Source organism: Drosophila mojavensis, unplaced genomic scaffold (genome assembly GCF_018153725.1).
Source record: "Drosophila mojavensis isolate 15081-1352.22 unplaced genomic scaffold, ASM1815372v1 contig_74, whole genome shotgun sequence".
In the NCBI taxonomy this organism is placed as follows: Eukaryota; Metazoa; Arthropoda; class Insecta; order Diptera; family Drosophilidae; genus Drosophila; species Drosophila mojavensis.
Genome location: NW_025318899.1, coordinates 25811154 through 25833593, shown reverse-complemented (window position 1 = coordinate 25833593; position 22440 = coordinate 25811154). Strand labels below are relative to the sequence as shown.

Here is a 22440-nt window from a genome sequence, read left to right as displayed (position 1 = left end):
TTTTGGATAAATAATGTAATTTAAGCAAATATAAACATAAATCAAAAATTAAGTTTTGTTGTGTTGCTTACAAGTATTTTTTAATTTATTTAAAGTTAGAGTTTACAAAACTAGAGTCAACTTGGAGATAATCTTAATAAGCACAGAAAATTTTTTTCATTAATGCCACCAACCTGATAGGAGTATTTTATTCGACAGACCGGATAGCTTTAAAAAATACAAGGTATGATGAGATATAACAAGATACGGCGACTGTTTATACCCTGGAAAAATGCATCAGCCATCAGTCAGCAATTTCTACAGTTCTTATAACCTTATCAGGTTGGTCCTCTTATGTCTTGAATTTATTTGTCGTTGTACTAGTGCTACTCTGTTAGTTAAAGAGTTGACCTGAAGCTTTTCCATTTTTTTGCCCTGAACCCATTGAAAATGGGAAATAAGGGTATATTGGATCTCAGAATAATAAAGATCTCAGAAGATAAATGTCCGTATATACAATGCGCATATCGAGTTTATATCAAAAAATCGATAACTTACTAATCAATTATAAAATTATTTCTCCTTCATCTTTAAGGCTAGAGTCTCCAAATTTTAAATATATAGTCCGATGATTCCGATGACTCCAAATTCACCAGACTCTCCGGTGATGGTCAGATGAAAATGGGAAATCAGGGTATAATGGTTTTGTTAAAAGTATGTAACGGGCAGAAGAAGCCGTGGCAGACCCCATAAAATATATATATATTCTTGATCAGGGCGACGAGCTGAGTCGAATTAGCACTGACCGTCCGTCCGTCTGTCCGTATGTTTGAACGCGTCGATCTCAGAAGATATAAGAGTTAGAGACTTGAAATTTTTTTCCTAGGTCCGTGTATAGCACGCGCATATCGACTTTTGTTTTAAATATCGATAACTTGCCCCGTTATTTTGTTATCGATTAAAAGCATTATCGAAAACCAGTAATAAATTGATATCACCTACATCTTTAAAGCTAGAGTCTCCAAATTTATGTATATTTATGTATTATTTATGTATACTTATATGCATTTTATACAATTTCGGTTTTTATCAAAATTTATCCCCCACCTCTAATTCACCCCCTCACCGTCACATTTGTAATAGGCGTATTTCAAATACTAGGGACTTGTGCTTTGGCAAATACATGCATATCTATGTTATATTCATAATCTGAAAGTTTCATGAAGATAGCCCGTCCAGAAGAAAAGTTATTAAGCAATCAAGTTCCTATTGTAGGCCAACACTGCAGCCAATGCGTGTTTATGCGTGCGTACGTATGTCTGTGTATGTGCGTGTAAGTGTGCATATGCGAATAATTAGTGAAATATCAGTTGCCCGAAGGGTTCAGGGGATCTCGTAGTCGGGCAGTTTCGACTACAGCTTTCTTACTTGTTTTTCCTAGGTCCGTGTATACCACGCGCATATCGAGTAAGTAAGAATCTTACCAAAGTTTTGATACACTTTTATCATCTTATATATTAATCTTATTTTATAAAAAGATGTAGGTCTATGTCTTGCTTAGTTTAGTAGTTTTAATTAAAAGTTCATAAAAAGACATGTTTTTGGCTCCAATAAAGTCTTCGTACACCGTACTTTCCTAGAAATTTAGCTGCAGACAGAAAACGAAAATGCTAACGGTGGTTTTCCAATTTATGTATTTACATGCTCGGGCATAATTTCGCCACATTTTGCAACAAATTTTTATACCCTGAATACAATGGGAAATCAGGGTATAATGGTTTTGTTAAATGTAGGTAGAAGGAGACGTGGCAGACCCCATAAAGTATATATATTCTTAATCAGGGCGACGATCTGAGTCGATTTAGCTCTGTCCGACTGTCCGTCTGTCCGTATGCTTCAACCAGTCGGTCTCAGAAGATATAAGAGCTAGAGACTTAAATTTTTTTTACTAGGTCCTTGTATAGCACGCGAGTTACCAGTTGCTGCTGGTGATGAGGAGGAGAAAGGGTGGTGTGTTTCCTTCGGGAATGGTGTATCCTCCGACAATTTGATGATTAGTACTTTGTTTAAACAAACAGGGTTGTTGAATTTTAAAGATTCTTGATTTATTTACGAAATAAACTGTTCTCTGTCATTTACAAATCTGGACTGCACTGAACTGTACAGAATAAAGATCTTATAACTCTACCCTAAGCCAGCTTGTCGTCGGCAGAATGCCGACGCATCGAAATTTGATGTTGCAATTTGTTGTTTATAGAAGTCTTCACATTGTAGCCACAATGTAAAGTTGTTGACTTCTATTGAGAGCGGAAATGCTGGCCGACATCGCCCACACGATAGCCAGTTGTCGACTCAGCTGAAAGGCGAGGCGGCTTCTGGGGTATCAACTCGAGGGGAGCGGAGATGGTAACTCCCCCCCCCCTAGTGTGAAGCGATGGCCAGAACGAAGGTAAGATAGGCATTTCCCGTGGAGGTATTTCGTTTGGGATGAACACTGTATTCTTCGGCTTACAGGTCCAACAGGCAGCTGTGATAATTATAAGTGTAGTCAGTAGGATGTATATTATTGTTAAATTATTGAAATTTGCATCTCTGATGTTGACTATCTGTTCCTGTGTTGTTAGAGCTCGGAAGTGAAGTTTTTGAAGACTTATTTCTTCTATTGTGTTGTTAATTTTGATGTTTTGTAAAGTCGGTGTTGATATAGTGATGTCTTCTTTGTACGTGGTTTCCGTGTTGTCATATGTTAAGCCATTGATGTTGACAGAGCAATTCGTGAATGTGATCATGGCTGATCCCGTGATACTTCTTGACTTCTCGCATGACGGGGTTATAGTGGTGTTTCTCGTGTTGAGTATTAGTATATGATTTGGTTCTACTTCTTGGATGACCTCCGTGTTGCCCATATCCCTGACGTTGCATATAGAGGTTTGATTGTGTAGTATGCCTTCTAAGCATTGTTGGTCCGGTAGGTTGCTTGTCATTGGAGGATCTTCGCAGATGAATAATTTGTGTATCTTTGTACATTTGTCGTTAAAATATTTTGGTTTGCCGGCTTGGCTTAGGATAGCGAAATTTGGTACAATTAATAACTTAGAATTATTTACGGCTAGTGGAATAATATGTAATAGTGTGTAATTATGTTTTTCGAAAATTGGTATCTTAATCCTAAAGTTTACAATTGTGTTCTTAATTTCGGTTTCTAGGTTTAACAATCTATATATATGTTCGTCTGTGTTGATTTCCATTTGTTGTTCGTTCATAATATTATAAATTATTTCCATCTCTTTTTCGTTCAAAATAAATTTAGGTATTATGTTTAGTTTCGTTAACAGAACACTTTCTACAATATTATTAATATGATTATACAGAATATCTATATTTACGTTCATTCTTTCTGTAAACTGGAGTATATGGATTTCATTATTTTCATCATTTATTGTTTTGAATATGTTATTTCTATAATTTCTTATGAAATTATTAATTATGTCTTGTTCTTTATTGATATGATCGGATATATTCTTAAATCTATTTTCTATTTCTTTGTTGACAATAATTTGTTTGTTAATGTTATTTATAATGCTATTTTCGTTGTTTGACAATTCATTAAATTTTGTATTTATTCGTTTTTCATCGTCGGCATCCATGTTGCCTGTGACTACTTTTATAACACTGCCAAGACCATTTATTAGACCTCTCTTGCTTCTATTTTTAGGTATTAGAGAAAAAATTTTTGCTTTTACTTGGTTTAGTTTGGTTCTAATAGAATTAACAATTTCGTTTGAAAGGTGTGATTTAGTGAGTTCATCTAGAGATGTTTCGAATTTCTTAATGTTATTTAATGAGTCTTGCAGATTGATTTGATGAATTAAGTATTTATGAGTCGTAATGAGTTTCGCATTTTCTAAGTTTATTAGGGTGATTTTATTATCTTCCGAAAATTGTAGCACGTTAAATTCTTGTGCGTAAATGTAATGTAATCTGTAATGTAATTTGAATCGTTATATTCTTTTTATATTTTTCTTAACTTTAGACTTATGTAATTTTTGATTTTTTGATGTTAGAAGGGTTATGCCCTGATCTGCTAATATCTTATGTTTAGAAAATCTAGCGGTTAATTTATTTCGTCTATTTTCTTTTCTGTAAATTGTATCTCCTGGTAATTCCCTTGTCTAGAAGTGCTAGGTTTCGAATCTTCGATTCTACGGTTTTGATTTTGTCCCTTTTGTGCGTTTTGGGTGAAATAAATTTCGCGCTCTTTTAACGCCCATTCTAGAGCTTCTCGTAAGTTTGTGGGTTTCATTGCTCTGACTGCTGTACCTAAGGGACCCTTGATTCCTGATAGGAATGAGTTCAGACAAACGTCTGTGAAGAGTTTTTCTTGGTCTTAATCAGGCTCGGGTCTATTTTTTTTGTGTCGGTTAGTCTAAATAGTGCGAGTCTAATCTCGCAAACCTTGTCATAAAGTTTTTGGATTGGAAGTGGGTTTTGTAAGAGGTTATGTAGTTCGAACATAAGGGTGGCTTCATCTCTTTTGTCTGTGCAATGCAGCAAAAGTGCCTCTTTGATCTCATCCCAGTTAAGGCTAGCCCCTTCTTCAATGATTGCTTCATTGGCTTTTCCTTCGATTTTATTTCTAATTGCCCTAAGGAGTATTTGTCCATAAGGTGTTTGGTCGGTACCTCTAATTAGTAAAAGAACTTCCTCTACGTTGGTAATAAACTCGCTAAGTGTTTTGGGGTTTCCATCGTATGGTGGTATAAAACGGATAGCGTCCGGGATTTTTAAGGTGTTCAGCATATCGGCTTGGTTAGCCATCCCTTGATTAGGTGGGGGTGAGCTAGAGTTAGAAGTCATGGGTGTAACGTCTTCTGTCCTGGCTACTGTTTGAATTTCCCTAATGTCTGTTAAGCTAGTACTAATTTTTGCTCTGCTTCTAGAATTTGGTATTAATTTCTTTACTTTGCCGATAGTCGACATGAATTTTAGAGGGTATGATTATGTGTGATTATATGTATAATGTACAGATATGGTTACTTAATACTAATTTTTAAAATGTTTTCTCGATTATATGTATTAGTAGTAATATAGGCTTATTTGATAACTTATAGTATAATGTGCTTTTATGTGGATGTCTCGGTGGAACGTTTTCTTTGTGTGTGCAAATTATCTGTAGGATTGAAAATGCAATTAATATCTTTGTATATACACATATATATACAATAGACAATAGACAATAGACAGAACGGCAAACCAGAAGATTTACGCTTCGAGTTTACAAATGAGAAAAATTGTTTGGGTACTACATTTTTTAAAAACATTCATTCTGATAGGCAAACCCACGATCATTGACATAAAATTAGGTACTTAAATATTAGCGCGCCCCTCAATTCGAATCCAAAATCGTTCACACCATTCTAACTACGACTACAGCGGATGCGCCAGCGGTTGCACCAGCTGTTGCGCGTGTTGCTCTCGTAACCATAATTCTTAAGAATTCTTTTGCTGCTTGGAGCGGATGCAATGCAGACCATAGGTCAGCATTTTTGGCGCAGTGCGTGTTGCAGGGCGTTGAACTGCTTTTGACTTTACTTACGTTAACTCTTCCACCCTCAATTTGACAGTTGTCCTCAAGTGTCAGAAAAACGGGATGTTGGTGATTTGAAGATTTGAAAGATGTTCGGAAGTGTTGGTGATTGGGTGATTGACGGTGTTTGGAATTTCGGAAGCGATTTGTAGGATTACTTCTTTTTTGTTAGCTCGCCTTTTTGAGACTAACACTATTGTTATGGCAAAACCTACAAGCAATGCTAATAAACCAATGCTGTTGGTAGCGGAGTGGGTCTGTAACAGATTTAAGTGCTTGGTGTTATTTATTTGAAGATTATCTAATGTTTTTAGACTGAGGACCCGCAAGCGTTTGGCCTCGGATACCGATATTTGTATAATTGGGGTTTTGGGGTTGATTTGTGTTTCTTCTGTATTGGAGAATATTCGGTCAACGATCGTGATAGAGCAGTTGTGGTATTTTATAAGTAAAGTGCCTTGGACAATTTGATCAGTGTCCTCCCACTTTCTTCTGCCTTGGAAGTGTTTAAGTAGTATGATGTCTTCTTGGATTTCTTCTAAGCTTTCGATGTGGTCTGCGTTGCTGTAGTCGCATTTTGGATCTTTTCCTAACATTAATTTGGGTATACAATCGTTTTCTCTTAAATCTTTTTGATTGCAAATTTTTATGTTGCTCTAAGTTTTACAGCTGTTTCCTAATCCTAACATTGTGTTTTTATATTTGAAAATTTCTTTGAATTGTAAGTTTACAATTGTATTGTCTTTAATTATAGGTCTAATAATTATACTCTCATAATTTATATTTTCTAGATTAGGAATTTTGACAACATATAAGATTATGGTATTATTTGTATTTTTATGTTAGTATCTAAATTATTAGTAGGGTACGAATGTTTTTGGATGGCGTTGGTTAAAATATTGTTAATTTGAGTGAGATTATTTATTCGTTGTTGAAATTGTGTGTTTATGATGGTTTGTTGGTTAGTATTCTGAATGAGTTTATTTAGGTTATCTTCCATAGCGACTAAATCATCGTGGTCAGGAGAGCCGGCCTCAAATTTCCAGGCTGTGCCTAAAGCATTTATGGATCTTGTGTGACTGGTATTATTTGCGTATAATAAAGAGTGAAATATTGATTTTGACTGTTCTACTTCGAAATGTAGAGCATGATGTAAATCGGACGACTTTAATTCTGTGTCTATGTGATTTGCAAGTTTGTCCAAAGCCTGTTTTAGTTGTAATACGTCTATCAAATGAATTATCCTGGTCGAGGAGTTAGTTATTTTACCTAATCCGCCATCAAGGGTGAGTATATGACTATTTGTCATACGCTTTTTGTAAAAAGCGTATTTCAAATACTAGAGACTTGTGCTTTGGCAATTACATGCATATCCATGTCATAATCATAATCTGAAAGTTTCATGAAGATCGTACGTCCACAAAAAAGTTATTAAGCAATTAAGTTCTCATAGTAAGCGCTCACTGCCGCCCATGCGTGTTTATGCTTGTGTGTGTATATGTATGTAATTGTTTGTGTATGTGTGTGTGTGTGTGTGTATGTGTTTTTTTTTATATTCATTTATTGACAAAATAAAAAATTGCAAGTTGTGTGGTGGCTAGGATAGCGCGCGGTGCTTGCGGGACGGCCGTAAAGCATTGCTTCGCAAGCACTATGCGCTACCTTAGCCTGGGACAGCTCGTCTTCTCAGTCGCTCGACTCTGCGGAGCTCCATCATCACTGTGGCCGCGAAGGTGCTTGTTAGTTCCCAAGCTTCCTCCGATTCCAGCATGGCGTTGACTAAGTTGTCCGCTCTGATGGAGCGGCCCACTGCCTCTTCCAGACGACGCCTCTCCTCCAGGAACCGTCCACATTCGAAAAGAATGTGGTTGGCGTCTTCCACATGCCCTCGCTCGCACCAGGGGCACTCGTCAGATTCCTCGTGGCCAAAGCGCTTCAAATAGCTCCGAAAGCATCCATGACCCGAGAGGATCTGCGTAAGGTAGAAGTTAACCTCGCCATGTTTGCGGTTAACCCATGGTTCAAGCTCCGGGATGAGCTTGTGCGTCCACCGCCCTTTAGCTGAGCTATTCCACCTTCTTTGCCATCGTGCGATGCTGTTCGCCCTGACAGCGTTGAGTCGCGTAGGCCCGTGCGAATTCCGCTCCACGGCTTCGGCGACCAAATACTCCAGTGGCACCATACCGGCTATGACGAGCGCCGCGTCATCGGAGATAGTCCTGAAAGCGCAGCTGACTCTGATTGCGCTCAGCCTGTAGATCGCGCAAATGCCTCGGCTGTAGCTCGGCGTTGCCATCGCTCTTGCCCATATTGGCGCAGCATAGAGGATGACAGACCTAATGACGCTCATTAGGAGGAGACGTCGTTGCTGTTTAGGTCCCCGCGTGTTAAGCATGATTCTCGAGAGAGCTCTACAAGAATCAGCTGCCTTTTTATGCACATATTCTAAGTGCTCGCGGAAAGTTAATCTTGTGTCTATCATGACACCAAGATATCTTATCGCCCTCTTTGACGCAATGGTGACGCTGCCGATCTTTATATTGGCAGTTTCCACTCTTTTGCGACTGCTGACTAGTACCACTTCGGTCTTGTGTGCCGCTAGCTCGAGCCCAGCTCCTGTCAACCAGCTTCGTATGCGATTGATACTTTCGCTGCACATATCCTCTGTATCTTTGAGCTCCTTTCCTATGGCTACGACAGCTACATCATCAGCAAAGCCAATGGTGTGCGCGCCTGCTGGTAGTTCCAAGCGCAGTACGCCGTCGTACATGATGTTCCATAGGAGAGGCCCCAGCACTGAGCCTTGGGGTACTCCAGCTGACACTGTATGAGTTTGGGGACCCTCACTCGTGTTGTATACCAGTGATCTTCCTCTGAAGTAGCTCTTTATTATCTCTCTTAGATATTTAGGGATATTATATTGTGACAGCGCATTCAGTATCATATCCCAACTAGCTGTGTTGAATGCATTCCTTACATCCAGGGTCGCGATGATACAGTATTCCTTCGTCCCGTGCCTCCATCTGGTGCCTTGAATAGCGGAAGTGGCCAGACCAACAACTTTGTTAAGCGCGTCCGTTGTTGACCGGGCCTTCCGGAATCCAAATTGGTTTGGTGACAGGCCTCCGGCGCTTGCAATCGCAGTCTCCAGCCTAGAGCAGATCAGTTTCTCAAACACCTTTCCCATGGTGTCTAAGAGACAGATCGGTCTGTACGAAGATGGCTCATCTGGTGGTTTGCCAGCCTTGGGTAGCAATACCAGATTCTGGGCTTTCCATTTTGCCGGGAACGTCTCTTGGATCAGGCATTCGTTAAATAATTCGGCGAACGTACTTGGGTGCAAGGCGAGGGCTAGCTTTAGCGCACGATTTGGGATCCCGTCCGGCCCCGGAGCTGTGTTGGTTCTAAGACCTCGGAGAACTACTGATATTTCTTCCTCTGTAACTAAAACAATTTCAGCAGTTTCAGTGCTCGTTGAGCCCTGATCAGCAGACTCGGACTCAGGGGCGTGAATGGAGCTTAAACTTTCTGGAAAGAGTGTTTCCACAATCGATTTAAGCTCCAGACGATCCGTAGGCTGCACCTGTCTACCTGCGTATAGTCTTTTAACTACTATCTTATATGCCCTGCCCCAAGGGTCATATTCGGCTGAGTCGCACAACTGTAAAAAACATTCTCTTTTGCTTGCCCGAATGGCCTTCTTCAGCTGTCTTCTAGCTGCCTGGTAAGCTAACTGTTTCTCAAGAAACGTTGGACTACCGCGAGCCCGTTGGTAGCTTCTTCTCGCCTGGATGCATTTGCGACGAATGTCACCTATTTGCGTATTCCACCAATACGTAGGCTCATGTTGTCGCGTGAACTGCTTGCGGCGTAACATGCTGCTATTGCAGGCACTCTGTATTTGGGCTACCATTTGGCATGCTCTGGCCTCAGCATTACCAATTGTACCCAGAGACTGAATGGCCTCTGAAAAGACCGCGGGATCAAAAGTATCTAGCCGATACGACTCCCTCCACAATGTTGACGCCCTGGCAGGTGGCTCACCTATTGTGAACAGAAGTGCCGTATGATCGCTGCCTGTATAGCTATCGCAATGGCTCCATGTTGCTCCCCGAAAGAGGGATGAAGTGACAAAAGTAATGTCGATAACAGACCCGTATCCCGCCCTACTGAAGGTGTACTCATGGCCAGTGTTGAGCAGTGCAACATCTAGTGTCGCGAAGATCTCCAGTAGGATACGACCTCTGGCATTTGTTGTTGGGCTACCCCATTCTAGCGCCCAGGAGTTAAAATCTCCAGCTATAATGGCCTTCCGACCCCTAGCATCCTCGGCAAGCTCGTCGAGCACCGTCGTGAATTCACTGAGCTGCATGCTGGGGGCCAGATAGCAACTGTAAAGCCACAAGCTACCATATCGGCCACGTACGAACCCATTGAATGACTTAACATTCGAAAGTACGTTCGTTGAGTTGCCGCATACCCACAACGCAGCTTTGCCATTAACGTCTGTTGACCATGTCCTAGGGCAGCTGGTTCTACAGTGGTGAGGCTCACTGAGAAAAGCTACATCTATACATTTTTCCCTAATGGTCTGCTCTAGAAGATCTTGGGCAGCAGCACAATGATTTAAGTTAAGCTGCAAAAACCTTAACATTTCATTTTACGAGCAGCTTCACGGTAAGATGGGCACTTGAAGCTGCCTGCTGAATGGTCCGTCTGCTTTTCACCTTTCCGGATGCAGAGGCTACATTTTGGTGGCTTGGTGCATGCTTTGGCACTGTGACCCATTTCTCCACACCTGAAACAGGCGCCCTTTAAGTCACAGTCGCTGCCGCAGTTTGCTGCCATATGACCGTAATCGAGGCACTTGAAACAGCGTTTAGGCTGCTCCACGGCTCGGATACGGAAAACTACCCATCCTATTCTAATTTTGGACAGCTCGAGCAGAGTTTTAGCTTTCCCAATTGGAAGAGCAACCGTAGCTCTTTGCTGTCCACCAAAAGCTGGCCGAAGCGATTTGATAGCCTCAATGGGGAGTGAGCTATCCTTCAACTCCACCCTAATTGCCTCCAAGATCTCCTCTTTGGTCGCTAACTCATCTAGATCGCGAATCTCAACTTGCGCCGATTCGGTAAGTGTTTTAACTACCGCTCGGTCTCCCAAGGCCTTGCCTACAGCTTCGTGCAGAGCCTCAGCGCTATGCTCCGGCTTCCTACTCAGTTGCAGTAAAAGGTCCCCCTTAGCTGTCTTCCTAATGCCTTGAGCGTCGCTGCTCAGATGCTTCAAATTTGGGTCGTTTTTAACTACACGAAGCATGTCCGCGTAGCTGCAACCCCCTACGCCTGAAATCGCAATCGCGTCAGTCCTGGGACGTTTTTGCATAGGCTTTCGCCCTTTGACGACTGTCCAGCTGCTCTGGTTTGTCTGTCGGGCGGCCTGGTTTGAAGTTTCAGATTCAGCTGTAGCCCGTAGAGCCATTGGTTCTTTTGGGTTCGCTGCACTTCTATTGGGCCTCGGCTTTTTTGAGGGAGTTTTCCTCTGTTCGGAGGCGACTTCCCTCGACCGCTTGGGAGTATTGCTACCTACTGTAGCACTAATGCTCGCTGCCTTAACGTTTTCGCCTACTTTTTTGAGTGGCGTGGTCTGCACCTCACAGTTTTTAACCGAACGGTTGCAGAACGCTTCGGCCGTCTTGTGAAGGCTGACCAGCCTAGCCAGCTCCTCTCTCATTAAGGCATTTATATGCCGCTGACCCCCAAATAAGGCAGACAGACCCTCTAGTGTAGCTCCTATTTGAGCTAACGCTTCTTTTAGTGACTTGGGTGCCTGGCACTCAGCCACTGGAGCCTGGTTAGAAGTCGACGGCTGCGCCAACACCCTCTGTTGTTGCTGCGGCGATCGCTGCAACGAGGAACGACGCGCAAAAGCTTGCAGCTCGTCCTCCATCATGGCATCCATTTCTGCTCCGACTACAACGGCGTGAAGCCTGTAGTGGGCAATGGCTACTAATAAAATCTGAGTTTACAACCCGCAGTAACTTAAACCCAACTTGACTAAAGCGAGAGCCCGAAAGTATGCACTACTTTTAATAACTGCTACTTCACTCCAGCAGCTAGGTTGCTGTCTTTGCTAAGGCTTAGCAACTCACCAACGTTAGTGAGCAGCTGATTGCCCGATGCAATTTCCAGCACTACTAACAGCTGTTAGAGTGAATGCACCTGATTTTTCTTATTGCGCAAGTGTGACGCCTAAAGTAACAAAATTTACGCGCCCACAAAAGACAAGGAAAGGAAAGAAGCCCTGACGCCAAAACACTGACGCTATCGCCCCCCTCTCTTGCACCACCGAATTATACCGCTTGGGAATTCCACGAACCGCCGCGCAGTAAGTCTCTGGTAGTTTTTTGAGGTCGCTGGGTACGCCGCGCCCACAGCAAACACGTTGACTTCAGTTCTTTCCACTTTCACAGGGGAAAACACAGTTCAAGCTATTGTCTACGATGGACCACGATGACATCGACCGCACTCCGTGAAAACGCAACTCGAACTCCGTGTGTGTATGTGTGTATGTATGTGTGTGTATGTATGCCTGTGTGTGCGTGCGTGCGTGCGTGTGTGTGTGTGTGTGTGTGCGTGTTTCTTGTGTAAGCTGAAAGACGCGAAAAATTATTGAAATAGCTATTACTCCAAGGGTTCAGGGGATCTCGTAGTCGAGTAGTCTCGACTAGAGCTTTCTTACTTGTTATATCCTGAACCCATTGAAAATGGGAAATCAGGGTATAATGGTTTTGTGAAAAGTATGTAACAGGCAGAAGGAATCATCGCAGACCCCATAAAGTATATATATTCTTGATCAGGACGACGAGCTGAGTCCTGTCCGTCTGTCCGTCCGTCCGTCCGTCCGTCCGTCCCACCGTCCGTATGAGCAAAAGGATCTCAGAAGAAGAGCTAGAGAGAAATTTGGCATGCATACTCGTGTATACCATAGGCAGTACGAGTTTGCATTATTTTTTCGATAACTCATCCGATAACTTTTTTATCGAGAATAATCGAAAAATCTACTTGGTTTTTCCAGCCTAGTTTGAACACTTTTAAACCTAGAGACTTCAAATTTGCGTTGTATATAGAGTTAATGGACACAAAGATTTTATAATTTACAGATTTTGGATACCACGCCCCCTTCGCCCCCAATTTGTAAAAAACGCATTTCAAGTACTAGAGACTTGTGCTTTGGAATGTGCACACATTATAACCATATGATTACGCTCTGAAAGTTTCATTAAGATTGTATGTCTACAAAAATATTGCACATTGCAACGCAACCCAAGCGCAGTCGCTGCTTACTGCGCTGTTAGCAGAGCGCATGCTTATAAGTGCATGTGTATGTATGTAAAAGAAGTGCAGAATGATTAGAATATCAGCTTGGAGGGTTCAGGGTATCTCCTAGTCGAGCAGTCTCGATTGGAGCCTTCTTACTTGTTTGTATCTGGAGGAAAGTTTAGATCCTAGTCGTGGGTTGATTTTTACGTAAATTATCTGTCCAGTTGTGTAGGTTAGTATAGGGTTTCTAGATTGGTTGTGATATTTTAGGTCTTTGGTCTGCTGTTCTTTTAGTTTTGTTATGTTATTTTTGCGTGCTTGTTCGAATTGTTCGGGGTCTGTGGTAATCTTTCTGCCAAAGAAAATATCTAGTGGGCGTTGTTTAGTGACTGAATGTATGGAATTGTTATACTCGTAAATAGCTCTTTGCAGGAAATCTGCAGGAGAGGCCGAATTAAGTGATTTTTCGTTATCTACTACTACAAATTTGGTACTCCATAGTAGAAAAGTATTTCATGTAATGGTTGTCTGATATCTTCTATACTTGTGCTTTGGCAATTACATGCATATCCATGTCATAATCATAATCTGAAAGTTTCATGAAGATCGTACGTCCACGAAAAAAGTTATTAAACAATTAAGTTCTCATAGTAAGCGCTCACTGCCGCCCATGCGTGTTTATGCTTGTGTGTGTATATGCATGTAAATGTTTGTGTATGTGTGTGTATGTGTTTGTGTATGTGTGTGTGTATGTGTGTGTGTATGTGTGTGTGTGTGTGTGTTTTTTTTTTTTTTTTTTTTTTTATATTCATTTATTGACAAAATAACAAATTGCAAGTTGCGTGGTGGCTAGGATAGCGCGCGGTGCTTGCGGGACGGCCGTAAAGCATTGCTTCGCAAGCACTATGCGCTACCTTAGCCTGGGACAGCTCGTCTTCTCAGTCGCTCGACTCTGCGGAGCTCCATCATCACCGTGGCCGCGAAGGTGCTTGTTAGTTCCCAAGCTTCCTCCGATTCCAGCATGGCGTTGACTAAGTTGTCCGCTCTGATGGAGCGGCCCACTGCCTTTTCCAGACGACGCCTCTCCTCCAGGAACCGTCCACATTCGAAAAGAATGTGGTGGCGTCTTCCACATGCCCTCGCTCGCACGAGGGGCACTCGTCAGATTCCTCGTGGCCAAAGCGCTTCAAATAGTGTATGTGTGTGTGTGTATGCGTTTGTGTGTGTATGCGTGTGTGTGTATGAGTGTCTGTATGCGTGTGTGTGTATGTATGCCTGTGTGTGCATACGTGCGTGTGTGTGCGTGTTTCTTGTGTAAGCTGAAAGACGCGAAAAATTATTGAAATATCTATTGCTCCAAGGGTTCAGGGGATCTCGTAGTCGAGCAGTCTCGACTAGAGCTTTCTTACTTGTTATAGCCTGAACCCATTGAAAATGGGAAATCAGGGTATAATGGTTTTGTGAAAAGTATGTAACAGGCAGAAGGAATCATCGCAGACCCCATAAAGTATATATATGTATATGTTTAATAACTTTTTTTGTGGACATACGATCGTCACGAAACTTTCAGATTATCATTATAACATGGGTATGCATGCATTTGCCAAAGCACAAGTCTCTAGTATTTGAAATACGGGTGAATATAGGGGTGAGGGGTAAATTTTAACAAAAACCGAAATTGTATAAATTGCATATAAGCATACATTAAAAATTTGGAGACTCTAGCAATAAAGGTGTAGAAGATATAATTTTATAACTGGTTTTCGATATGCTTTTTTATCGATAAAAAAGGATCGGGATGAGTTATCGATTTTTAATGATAAACTTGATATGCGCGCTGTAATTACGGACATTTTAAAAAAAATTTGAAGTCTCTAGCTCTTATATCATCGGAAATCGACGCGTTCAAACATACGGACAGACGGACAGACAGACAGACGGACAGGGCCAAATCAACTCAGCTCGTCGCCCTGATCAAGTATATATATATACTTTATGGGGTCTGCCACGCCTCCTTCTCCCTGTTACATACATTTCAACAAAACCATTATACCCTGATTTCCCATTGAAAATGGGTTCAGGGTATATACTGCGCAGTTAGCAGAGCGTGTATGTATGTGTGTGTGTGTGTATGTATGTGTGCCGAACAGAAGAGCAGAGTGATTAGAATATCAGATTAGAGGGTTCAGGGTATCTCCAAGTCGAGCAGTCTCGACTAGATTCTTCTTACTTGTTTAGTTCTGGTCCTGTGTTGTATGGAGGACGTTTTCCTATATCGAAATTTGGGCAAATAATATAATTAACCTGCTTCGTTTGCATGGACTTGTCTACGTCCATGGTTTCGGGACGAGGGTAAGGTTTTGGTCCAGACGTTGAGGGGGTGCTACAGGATAACTGTAGTTTGGCTGTTGAAAGAATTGTTGTCCGGACGGACGAGGGTGTGCTATTGGGAAGGTGTAACTTGGCTGTTGCTTGAACTGCTGTCCATAAGGTGTTATTTTATTTTCTTAAAAACTGGGGTTTGGCCTATAAGATTGAATTGGCTGACGTGGAATGTTATTTTGTGTTATTGGAGAAGCTCGGAATAATTGCATACGGCCTTTTTGGTTGGCTGGGAGGCGACATACTTTTGATTTTCTAACTTGAGGCATAAATGAAGGGCTTGTGGCAAGTCAGTGGGTTCTTTAATTCCTAGAAGTCCAGGGAGATCCTTGGAGACCTCTTACGAAGGTGTCAAGTGCCTTATTACGATATACTTTAGTCAGTAATCGCTCAGATTCTCTGGTCACATTCATACAACCCACTTTGTTAAGAATAAGTGACAAATGTTTATAAACGACTGAATGGAATTCTTCAACAGATTGATTACCTTGAGTCAGTCCAGTCATCTGATATTCTAGGATTTTTATATCCCTCTTATCAGCGTAATGTAGAGTCAGGCACTTAGTAATGGCACTCCAGTCGAGTGGTACGTTGTAAGATTCTAATGCTGTATCTGCTAGTCCGGTTATTTTGTTTCTTATTGTATGAAGGATGCCGAAATATCTAGGGCTGTCTTCCTGTCCTGAATAAATTTCCATTATTCTGTCAACACTCTTCTTCCAGGAGCTAAACTCAGCTGGATTTCCATTGAATTCTCTTAAACCTTTGACTATATCTGGAACCTTGTCTAATTCGGATATTCTATTACTATATTCAGGTCTGATTGATACGTCAGGGGCGTCGAAAGGGCTTGGTCTGATTGATTCAGCTGTATTGTTTATTGCTAGAGTCTCGATGGCAATTTTCGAAATTAATTGTGTTAGTTGGTCTATATTCATTTGGGTGTTATTGGGGGGTGCTGATCTGGAGGATGACGCATCATCGGACAACAATGATGGTCTTATTAAGTTACTTGGGTTTGCCATGATTAACTGTAATTATAATTTTTTTGTTTTGTTATTTACTTATCTAATTCCGTTTTTGATTACTTATTTGATCTCTTCTTTGAAACAAAATATTTACTTTTTATACCCTGAACCCATTGAAAATGGGAAATCAGGGTATAATGGTTTTGTTAAAAGTATGTAACAGGCAGAAGGAGGCGTGGCAGACCCCACAAAGTATATATATTTTTGATCAGGGCGACGAGCTAAGTCGATTTGGCCCTGTCTGTCTGTCCGTCCGTCCGTCCGTCCGTCCGTATGTATGAACGCGTCGATTTCAGAAGATATAAGAGCTAGAGACTTGAAATTTTTTTTCCTAGGTCCGTGTATATCACACGCATATCGAGTTTTTCTCTATATATCGATAACTACTCCCGATATTTTATTATCGATTAAAAGCCTTACCTTTCCAGCTAGAGCTTCCAAATTTTAAATATAGACTTATATGTATTTTATATAATTTCGATTTTGGTTGTAATTTACCCCCCACCCTTATATCCACCCCTCACCCTCACCGTTGTAAAAAGCGTATTTCAAGTACTGGAGACTTATGCTTTGGAAGGTACATACATTTGAACATTATAATTCTGTTCTGAAAGTTTAATTAAGATTTTACGTCTAGAAACTAAATTATTCAACAAATAAATTCTTATAATGTTGCCCACACTGTAGCGCAGCCCAAGCGCAGTCGCTGCTTACTGCGCAGTTAGCAGAGCGCGTTCTAATACGTGCGTGTGTATGTATGTGTGCCGAAAAGAAATGCAGAATGATTAGAATATCAGATTAGGGGGTTCAGGCTATCTCCTATTCGAGCAGTCTCGACTAGGCTTTCTTACTTGTTTATTTTCGGAATTTGGTAAGGATTTTTTCGGTACCATTATAAGTGGGCTATTGTAAGCAAGTACGGAGGGTTCGACTATTTTGACGTTTATCAATTTTTGGACCTGTCTTTGAATTTCATCTTTCTGACTATGCGGATTTCTATAATTTTTAATGTAGATTGGTTCATCATCTATCAGTCTTAATTTATGTTTGTAAAAATTATTTGTTGTTATTAATTCAGTCCCCAATCCGAATACATCACTATAGTTCTTGCATAGCTTCATAAGTTGACTGTGAAATTGTGACGGAAAATTTGTAGATAGTGTTGTTAGTACTGTTTTTCTCTTTGTTCTGGATTGGTTTCAACTGCTTCGTAGTTTTCAGTTTTTAAATTGTCTATGTTTATGATTTGGTCTATATTTGTTGTATTTAGCAATTTTATGACTGCGTTTTCGGAGTTTGTTATGTAAATACTATACTGAATTTCTTGATTTGTCTTCTTGTGAATTATCTCAACTTTTCGCTTGGGATCTTTGGGATTTATTGAATTGTTACGAGAACTGTACGATGAATCTTGCTAGGTTTGCACGTAACTTGATCAATAGGTTAAAAATCTTTGACCAGTTCGTTTTACCTATATTTGCTCTATTAACATGCACTAATATTCGTGCCTCATTGAAAGAGTCAACTAGAATTTTTGCGTGTTTATTCAGAATTTCCTTTTTAATGTTCCTATTCAGCGTTACACATTTATAAGATTTTTTGAAATTTTCTTTTATGCCTTGGATATGGAAAAATAATTCTTCCCATTCCATACTTAAGATTTTCCTTTATTTTTTTTTTCAATCTTCTACCACTTGTCCGTTCTCATCTGAGTCTCCTTTATCAAGGTAAGCTAACCTAATTTGCACTAAGCTTATCGAGTGTTGAGGTGAGTTACTTTGCTTGCTTCTAAAAACTTCAATTAAATCGGATACTATATTGGAATGCTTATCTAATATTTTACTGAGATAACTGTCTAGTGTGCTCATTTCTTTTTCGATCAGTTAAAATACTCGAAACAAGTAAGAACATTGCAGTCGGGCGTTAACGACTGCGGAATACTCATTCACATCCCATCAGAAATTGATTAGCTAAGTTTAGCTCTAATAATTCAGTTTTTCTCGATTTGCCACGCCCCTAGTGGCCGTAGACACCTCATATTTGGTCAGTTCATAGAACTAGCTAGCGGTAACTTAGCTGGATTGGAAGCTTACGTTCCAAAAATATGAAAATTACAGGGTATTTTTCGATATACCACGCCCCTAAAGAGGCGTAACAATTATTTTTGGCTCATCGATAAAGGAAGTAGTAACTTAATTATCCAAACTTGAACCTTCTAGCTCTTTTAGTTTAAGAGGTATAAACTTTTGCGATTTACCACGCCCCCTGTGGGTGGACATTTATCCACCTTAGCTTTTTCGTCTTGGGTGGTCAGCCCGAGTATGTATAACCTCCAATATGGTATATTTAGCATAAATATTGTCCAAAATACAGCAGAGTTTGAAAAATCACTATATATTCACGTCCGATCTTCCACGCCTTTAGCAGGCGTAAACATATCATTTTTTCATAAATCTTTACATAATTATAACATTAGTCCACGTGCAATTTTAGCGTTCTAGCTTTAAAACTCTAGGAGATACCGTTTTATCCGCTTTGCTACCAAATTTCAAGTCTCTAGCTTCAATAGCGCCGAAATAGATTGCGTTCATACGGACAGACGGACGGACGGACAGACGGACAGACGGACGGACAGCAAGACGGACATTGCACAAAACCAATATACTGATTCACTTTCGTGAATGAGTATAACCAGGACAGTTTCGTGTCAGGTCGGGACACCGGGACATTACTTTCAAAAGCGGAACATGTCCCGGTATTCCAGGACGGATGGTCACTCTACTCATATGTACATATAAATAGGGACTGCGAGGGACTGGAAATGTGTGTGTGCCTGCTCGTCGCCTAAACATTCATTATGTGTGCATACCCGTCGCCAAATTATATAATTTATGTGTCTCAATGCTTTCATACCCTTCCTAGAAATAATAGTGAAAATATTAAAAGCGTTCATGCTACGTTCGTGCAAAAGATTTTTTTAAGATTTTGGTATGCCCTTCACTAAAAAGGAAAGAGCTGAGATCATTGCGAACAAATTTCAATTTTTGTGCGCTGCTGATATTTGAGAGACCATAGAGAGAGCGACAGCTCATAACCGTACTTCGTTGGGGAAGGTGTCCTTTTCTGGTCTGGTCTGGTCTCTTCGTCGTATTTTTTCGTGAAGGAAAAAATTGTACTACATACATATCTAGTCTATGTGTTCTCTGGTTAGTGTTTCCGATAAAGTTATTAATCGATGATTCCAGTAATCCTGAAGTCGATGAGTTCATAGATTCAGACCGCCGGACGGATATATAGGGTAACAAGGCTAAATCGCGCCCGCTCGTCGCCTTGATCAAGAATATGTTACCTGTTAACAAAATTTTTGCTGAACCTAATTGTTTAATTACCGTTATTTTCCATTTTCAATAGGTGTAGGGTGTAAAAAAAACGTTTAGAAAAGCGTTCTATTAACCAATTTCTTAACTGTTTTCTTTTAAATTACAGATGCTGAAATTCAAGAATGGTATAAGGGGTTTTTAAAGGATTGCCCGAGCGGTCATTTGTCAGTAGAAGAGTTTAAAAAAATATATGGAAACTTTTTTCCATATGGCGACGCAAGTAAGGTATTTCGAACCTTTTATATAATGCCCTTAACTGCCCTTATAGTTTTGTCACTAATATTTCGCAGCTAATAACCAAGAATATATATTAAATAATTCAAATACGAATATAGATACAGGTGATAGTAGAATCTGATAAATTTATAAAATTAAATTTGTATGAATAATACTAAAAGAGCTTCGTCCAAATTAATAAAATAAAATAAATCGTATTTGGTGTTATATATTATGATAAAACAATATAATCCTTATTGTATGCTTGCATCGGATTGGATTTTATATAAAAACAAAAGCTATTTACTGTTATTGCATATTTGGCTTCCGTATCAAAATACAATTCCTCATTCGTTGTATTAAGTTTTTCTAAACATATAAACAGACATATACAAATAATAGAATTGTATGTTAAATTATTGTCTATATTTTACTACACAAAATATGTGTACCGAAATATATTTAAAAAAAAAATTTTTAGTTCGCAGAACATGTGTTTAGAACATTCGACGCAAATGGTGATGGAACCATCGATTTTAGAGAGTTCTTATGCGCATTAAGTGTAACATCTCGCGGGAAGCTTGAGCAAAAATTGAAATGGGCATTTTCAATGTACGACTTAGATGGAAACGGATACATATCGCGGCAGGAAATGCTTGAAATTGTTACGGTAAATATAATTTCTCTATGACATTTATGATATATTACCATAAAGGGCTTTATTTCATTATACTTCATTTTTATACCCTGAACCCATTTTCAATGGGAAATCCGGGTATAATGGTTTTGTTGAAATGTATGTAACAGGCAAAAGGAGGCGTGACAGACCCCACAAAGTATATATATTCTTGACGAGCTGAGTCGATTTGGTCCTGTCCGTCCATCCGTATGTGTGAACGCGTCGATCTCAGAAGATATAAGAGCTAGAGACTTGAAATTTTTCCTAGGTCCGTGTATATTACGCCCATATCGAATTTTTCTCTATATATCGATAACCATTCCCGATATTTTATTATCGATCAAAAACCTTATCGAAAGCTAGTTATTTAATTATGTCTCCTACACCTTTAGCTAGAGCTTCCAAATTTTAAATGTAGACTTATATGTATTTTATATAATTTCGATTTTGGTTGTAATTTACCCCCCACCCTTATATCCACCCCTCACCCTCACCGTTGTAAAAAGCGTATTTCAAGTACTAGAGACTTATGCTTTGGAATGTACATACATTTGAACATTATGATTATGTTCTAAAAGTTTCATAAGGATTGTACATCGAAAAAATAAATTATTCATCAAATAAATTCGTATAATATTGCCCACACTGAAGCGCAGCCCAAGCACAGTCGCTGCTTACTGCGCAGTTGGCAGAGCGCGTTCTAATACGTGCGTGTGTATGTATGTGTGCCGAAAAGAATATCAGATTGGAGGGTATCTTACTTGTTAATATACATACATATAGATGTATTTCGATTTTTGTTAACCCTTCCCCCCCTCCCCCCCTATATCCAACCCCTCACCCATAAGTTTGTAAAAGGTGTATTTCAAATACTAAAGACTTTGCTTTGGGTAATGCATGCATATTCATGTTATAATAATAATGTGAAAGTTTCATGAAGATAGTCCATCCACAAGAAAAGTTATTAAACATTTAAGTTCCCATAGTAAGCCACCACTGTAGCCCGTTCGTGCGTATGACTGTGTGTGTGTGCAAGTACGAATAATTATTAAAATATCAGTTGCTCGAAGGGTTCAGGGTGTCTCGTAATCGAGCAGTCTCGACTAGAGTTTTCTTACTTGTTTTTCACTGAAATGTTGTATACTGAAATAGATAGCAGCAGCTTGATGTTGATCCCTGAAGATGGTATTGCAATTCTGTGTGCATATCTGTTACCGTTTTAGGGGAAAAGAGATACTGGATACAAATTTAACTTTTACTACAGATTATTACATATGTTATTCATTTAAAAGTTTTCATCAATTTTTTTAGGCAATATACAAAATGGTTGGATCGGTCATGAAAATGCCAGAAGATGAAAGCACACCGGAGAAAAGAACAGATAAATTTTTTCGTCAAATGGATAGAAACAAAGACGGAAAACTAAGCTTGGATGAATTTATAGAAGGAGCAAAAAGTGATCCTTCAATAGTTCGGCTTCTGCAGTGTGATCCACAGGCACATTAGCTTAAAAATTAATAACACACAAGCAATAAACATTTTAACGTGAATTAATAAAATATTGTTTTGGATAAATAATGTAATTTAAGCAAATATAAACATAAATCAAAAATTAAGTTTTGTTGTGTTGCTTACAAGTATTTTTTAATTTATTTAAAGTTAGAGTTTACAAAACTAGAGTCAACTTGGAGATAATCTTAATAAGCACAGAAAATTTTTTTCATTAATGCCACCAACCTGATAGGAGTATTTTATTCGACAGACCGGATAGCTTTAAAAAATACAAGGTATGATGAGATATAACAAGATACGGCGACTGTTTATACCCTGGAAAAATGCATCAGCCATCAGTCAGCAATTTCTACAGTTC

General features: G+C 39.8%; 1 protein-coding gene across 1 annotated transcript; it reads left to right on the top strand.

Moving 5' to 3' along the window:
• Nucleotides 1–15834: 15834 nt before the first annotated feature.
• LOC122757621 (neurocalcin homolog) lies at nt 15835–22129 on the top strand. Its single transcript, XM_044010334.1, has 4 exons — nt 15835–15853; nt 19782–19900; nt 20373–20561; nt 21882–22129. The coding sequence occupies exons 1-4, from the start codon at nt 15835–15837 to the stop codon at nt 22074–22076; spliced, it is 522 nt and encodes a 173-aa protein (XP_043866269.1). The 3' UTR covers nt 22077–22129.
• Nucleotides 22130–22440: the final 311 nt, after the last annotated feature.

Bases quoted from the DNA above. Each gene is read 5' to 3' on its own strand.
- LOC122757621 (XM_044010334.1), top strand. The intron at 19,901-20,372 runs GTATTTCGAACC...AAAAATTTTTAG, and splicing joins CATATGGCGACGCAAGTAAG to TTCGCAGAACATGTGTTTAG. The intron at 20,562-21,881 runs GTAAATATAATT...CAATTTTTTTAG, and splicing joins AAATGCTTGAAATTGTTACG to GCAATATACAAAATGGTTGG.